Source organism: Mesitornis unicolor, unplaced genomic scaffold (genome assembly GCF_000695765.1).
Source record: "Mesitornis unicolor isolate BGI_N332 unplaced genomic scaffold, ASM69576v1 scaffold19395, whole genome shotgun sequence".
In the NCBI taxonomy this organism is placed as follows: Eukaryota; Metazoa; Chordata; class Aves; order Mesitornithiformes; family Mesitornithidae; genus Mesitornis; species Mesitornis unicolor.
In genome coordinates, this window is record NW_010187711.1 from 9788 (window position 1) to 15405 (window position 5618).

The 5618-nt window shown below is 47.3% G+C and overlaps 1 protein-coding gene across 1 annotated transcript in view; it reads left to right on the forward strand.

Annotated features, from left to right (window-relative positions):
* The window catches only part of PSMD11 (proteasome (prosome, macropain) 26S subunit, non-ATPase, 11), an 18163-nt gene that overhangs the window by 8306 nt on the left and 4239 nt on the right, over positions 1–5618 (forward strand). Inside the window, exons 3-7 of the mRNA XM_010185550.1 lie at positions 705–776; positions 1125–1182; positions 2974–3168; positions 3656–3800; positions 4059–4119. Of these exons, the coding sequence (XP_010183852.1) occupies positions 705–776; positions 1125–1182; positions 2974–3168; positions 3656–3800; positions 4059–4119 (531 nt within the window). The remainder of the gene's footprint in view (positions 1–704; positions 777–1124; positions 1183–2973; positions 3169–3655; positions 3801–4058; positions 4120–5618) is intronic.

Sequence of the window (5618 nt, forward strand, 5' to 3'; positions counted from 1 at the left end):
TACTGCTGAGACATCGGAAGCCAGATCTTTACTTGCAGATTGCAGTGTGGGAGGATTGTCCGTGGTGGTCACAAAGTTCTCGGAAGCCAAATGCATTAGAAAAGCAGTCGAAGAGGTGGTCTGTTGGAGCTTAAACTAAACTGTGCCTTCTGAGCTCCACTTACCTTGCAATTTGTATTGCAAGTGGTATGATACTGTGAACGTCGTTGCAAAGCGCAGGAAGTTGATCTGGCACATCAAATATGAAAATCTGTAGCACAAACCAGAGCTGTTCTGTATCATGTTGTGCAATATTTCTGGGTTTAAACGCTGGTGTCAGCACGATGCAGCCTGAGGTGTAAGTGTATCGTGGGTGGTTACCATTGAGTTCTTACTGAAGAGAGGTCCCTTAACCTTGCACTGCTGAGCTGCAGTTCTCAGTGGTGACCTGCGCTTTACCCTGGGCATACTAAAGGTGTTAATGAGCACTATTTGGGGTAGGCACTAAGGATGGAGTCTCATCTCCAGGCTGGTTTTAGAGTAAAGCTGATTTCATGTTTAGCAATGCTGCTGTTGAGGCAGGAACGACTTGTTTCCTCAAACTACATTGTGGAGATTCAGGTTGTGTTGTATTTTTGTTGCTTTGTAGGACATGATTGAACCATGCTGCTGTTTTAAAGAGGGGCAGCAGAAGGCTTTACCAATTTCTTTCTGCTCCCTTTAAGGTTGACCTGTGTTTAGAGTGTATTGAATGGGCCAAATCAGAGAAGAGGACTTTCTTACGCCAGGCTCTGGAGGTATGTTACGCTGGGGGTCCCCAGCCTGTGTAAGAACATTTGTCAGAACTACTGCCTGTAAATGTATAGAACTTGTGGTGTGTCCTCCAGATCCTTGTCTGTGTCGTGGACGTAGCGATGACAATAAAGTTAGTGACTCTTCGTGACTAAACAGGATTTTACCAGTTATCTTTGAACTAGCCAGTCTTCCAAGTGGTAGATCTTGCAGAATTGGACCCTATGATGTAATTAATAGAAACTAAATGAGTGACGTCCGTGCAGATAAGAACATAGAGTTTCATTTTGCAAGATAAGTCTGTCCTGCCTTTCTCTGCCTTTCCTCACAGCAGTTCCCTTTCTGTTCTCCAGGCGAGGCTGGTCTCCCTGTACTTCGATACCAAGAGGTACCAAGAAGCACTGCAGCTGGGTGAGTCTCCCGCTAGGTGGGGGTAGTTCCTTGCTTGGAAATCAAGGCCGAGGGAAATGCTGCACTGCATCATGTTCCTTGATGAGTTTGCTAGGACCTGGGCATGAACTGCTCAGTGCTGTGCCAGTTCTGTCATCTTTTACTACAGCTTGGTGATAAAAGCTTTAGGAGACCTCTTTGTTTTCACCGTTTGCTCATTTCAAATAATTTTGGAAGCAAAGAGGAGCTGTGTCCAGTTGAAGGCCTTCAGATTTGGCTGCTGCTGGACCTTAGGTAGTATACTGCTGTAGTCGGAGAGGTTGAAGTGAGAAACCAGCTCTTTTTGTTCAGTTTGCTCAAATCCGGACTCAATGAAAGCAGTAGTAGTGCCAGGAAATGGCAAACCTCTAAGGATGTAATTAGACAAGCTCTTGTGAAGTAGTGTAAAAGCTTTAAGAACTTGCTTCTGCACCACCCGAGATATGGTAATGAACCACGTGAACTCTCCTGCTCTGCTCCAAAGCAGAGTACAGCAGGTCATCTTACACGGCCCGGCTCCCTTTGGTGCTTTACAAATGCGCAGTCGTGGAAGATGAGGTTTAAGCTGTACAGACACGTGGGTGTGAGCTGGGCTGAGGGATGGCTGCAGTGACACGGACAGAAGTGCTCACCTGGGCAGCGGTGATGCCTCCCCAGGGACCCGTAACTTCTTAAACACTGTGGTGGCAAGAGCCCGGGTCATGCCCACAGTCACCTGGTGACTTGTACCCGATCAGGTTATCAAGTTATGATACATGGAATTCAGTATCAAGCTAGAATTCGTTTGCATACAGACATGTGATGAACTCAGGTTTAAAATGATCGCAGTCTACCTTAATTAAGTTAATTAATGAAGGTGGTACAGCTTAGGGAGTTGTGAAGGCCTGTACCTATAGTACGGTCTCTCAGAAAACTCTCTCAAGGTGTCAATGTTATACGCTAGCATTTCTGTGTGGCTGGCCAAGATGTGGTTATGTCCGTGGCCATGGGGTGTAGGGAGAGTCCCTATTATGGGATGTTTCTAGGGACAGCCCCTTCTCTCCCACCTGGTTATGCAGTTTCAGCTGTGGTTCTCACCTGAAAAGCACAGCAAGTGCAGATGAGGTTCTCATCTCTGCTTGCCATGAGTTCGCTCTTTATTTTGTAGCAGGGGAAAGAAGCAGCAAAGCTTCCTCTAAGACTGGGGTATCTCTGTCCTCACAAGTCTTTAATGCAGCAATATCTCTAGGCATTTCTTAGGCTGTCCATTCCTACCTCCTGAATTTGATCTGCAGGTGTCTTGTGCTTAAAACATTCCTTCCTCATCCCATATTCTTAAGAGTTGCTTGAAAATCCTCAGATCTCACCCTAGGGGAGTGGTGCAGGAGCAGGCAGTACTTCAGGTTTGCTCAGACCTCTGAGTGTGCGTGGTAAATCACCTTCTCACCTGGGGAAGGGGTACCAGAGCGACCGTCTGAACTGCACAGCCCATCCTTGACTGTCTGCTGGGTGCCTGCTGCCCGTGATGAGATGGCAGAGACACGATCTCTCACCACCCTCTTCCACCTCTGACACAACTGGTGCAGTCTTCTCCAGCTGTGGGCTGGCACTGACCTACTATGATTTCCTCTCTGTTCCTTCTTGGAAGAACAGGTTGTGTAAGGCCAGCCTCCCTTCCTCAGAGCCAGTAGTGCTGTGGGGGAAGAAGGGTGTCACCTGGAAAGGCTTGGTTTGTGAAGCTGTCGATGCAGATGCAGAGCGGGTTACAAAGGTTCTTGTTCTTCCCTCTGCTAGGCTCCCAGCTTCTTCGGGAATTGAAAAAGATGGACGACAAGGCACTGCTGGTGGAAGTGCAGCTGTTAGAAAGTAAGACTTACCATGCCCTGAGCAATCTGCCAAAAGCAAGAGCAGCCTTAACCTCTGCACGGACTACAGCCAACGCGATCTACTGTCCACCTAAGCTGCAAGCAGCGTTAGACATGCAGTCAGGTAAAGCCCTTGAGGAGAAGGGGGAAGCCTAGGACTCGTCATGATGCATCAATCGACTGATACTTGTTCTTTCCAGAGTGAATCATCGAAAATGTTGCTAGGTGGGACCTCAAGATACCTGCTGGTCTGCCCAGCTGCCTCGAGGCAGGAGCAGCTATAATTACCTTGTTCCTGACACACGTTGTCTCACCCTGGTTTTGAAAACCCCTGGTGGTGGAGGGTCTGTAACCTCCCTAGGCACTACAGCGTTGCACCGTGTTAGTGTAACTAACATTGTTCCTGACCTAATTTGCAGGCACTTGCCTGAAGTCCTCTGAACTTGTCTGTCTTAACACGTCCCCTTAAGAGAGGGCATTGGATGTTCTAGAAAGAAAAGGGTTTCTCTTACTGAAGTACCTGATAAAGCACTGGGCAATCAAATTGTTCTGTCCCCTTCCAATTACATTCAGAATTAACTCTGATCCCTCTTGTCTGTCCCTCTCCACAGGTATTATCCATGCAGCAGAAGAGAAGGACTGGAAAACAGCCTACTCGTATTTTTACGAGGCGTTTGAGGGATACGATTCAATTGACAACCCAAAAGCCATCACTGCGCTGAAATACATGTTGTTGTGCAAAATCATGCTGAACATGTACGTGGCAAACGGTTCTGCAAAGAACACTTCCATTTAAATAAATGGGAAAGGTCTTTTGTATATTGTGCACAAATGAAAGAACTCAAGCTGACAAGCTTTGCTGTTTGTCTTTTTTATGACCTAATCAATGTGTCTGGTACGGTGTCATTTGAATTGTAGTAATTTGCTGTCAGTTGGGAATTTTTGAGGCATGTTTAGACTTCAGCTGACCGTGTTGTTGAATAAATGCTCTCTTCCCTTCCCTCCCCTCTCTAGCCCAGAAGATGTGCAAGCATTAGTGAGTGGAAAGCTTGCTCTGCGGTATGCAGGAAGACAGGTATAGAAACTTAATCCTTTTTATCTTCCTATTATCTCTGAGAATATTGTGTTATTCTTTTTGTCAAATACTTCAGTCTTTTCATACCAAAATGCCCTTCACTTCTGAGTGTCCTGAATGAGATCCAGAACTGATTAAATTACCATAAGTAATTACCAGAAGTCAGTTGCCTTCAAAGGGAGTACAGTGATTTTCACCACCTGAGAACCTGGCTTGCTCGCTTCATTTTCTTGGTTCTTCTCCCTGCTTTCTTCATGAGCTACTAAATGCCTAATGCCAAAGGTACTCGTGTCTCGACTCACCTACTGCTCAGCAGCCATGGATCTGATGGATTGGAATCCAAGTTAGTCACTGTTTTTACTTGCATTGTAGCAAGTCCTGAAAACCCATTCATCTCAGTGTGGTTGAGCAGCTTGAGACCTAGATGACTGTAAGGTGAAAGCCAAGCAGCTGGGGAGTTGTTAAATCAACTGTTTATTCTAACATGTTAACTTGCCAGTCTGCGAATGCCACCCCCGTATTAAATCCAGGGATGCTTTATATAAAGTACAGGGCCAAGAGCCAAGCGTGCCAGGGTCTGAGCCAGGCTTTACGCACTGATGCCCTCGGAGGCTTTGGTCAGACGGCTCTTTACTTTGACGCAGGAGCTAATACCCACCTCACAGGGGCTTGGAGAAGCTAATTAGAGGAGGTCAGTGAGCACACGTGCATAGGAAAGAGTCTGAAGTGGGAATATCCCTGCCTGGTCACAGAGGGCAGCCCTGGTCCTGCTTCATCCCCATCGCCTGAGAGGCAGCTGGGTTGGAGGCTGCTTCTCAGAGCAGGAGGGCAATGTGCAGTGGAGAAAATCTCAGCTGTTGCCTGCACTCTCCTCCTGAGACAGCAGCGATCACAGGCTCCCGCGGCAGCTGTGGAAACTGAGCGGAGGGAGCAGAAAGTGGGAAGCTTTAGGAACAGCTCGGTGGGAGAGATGGTAGCATAAACCTGGGCCTTGTGCACCGTAGCCACTGGGCTGTTCTGCTCCTCTCGTGCACTTGTGCCTCTCACCACTTGGAAACAGTTTTAGTGGTTCTGTTCTGTTTAATACAAATACGATAGTGTGGTTGTGGCTGAGTCTTTGCTTTGTTTCAGCAACTGAGGGTAGATAAGAAACATTTTCTGATGCTGTCGATGATAGGTTATCCACAGGACTTCTGCCACGCTGCTGTTGCTTGGCCAAAGGGAGAAACTCAGTGTTAAGTGCTGAGAGCTCATTAAGCAAGTGCCGAAACACGCACTTTTCCTTAAAAGATGTGTCAGACTTGCTCCCAACCTGCAACCTGATAGGAACCGCAGCTGGTATTCTCAAACCTTGCAAAACTCGAGTGCTTTGTTTCCGTGACGCTGATTTCACGCAGTGTCCTGCAGCTGTTCCCCATGTTCTCCTCCTTAGCAGCTGTTCTTGCTCTGCCTGTGTGGAAGTGACACTGACAGGGCTTTGTAGCAAAGGGAACATTCCT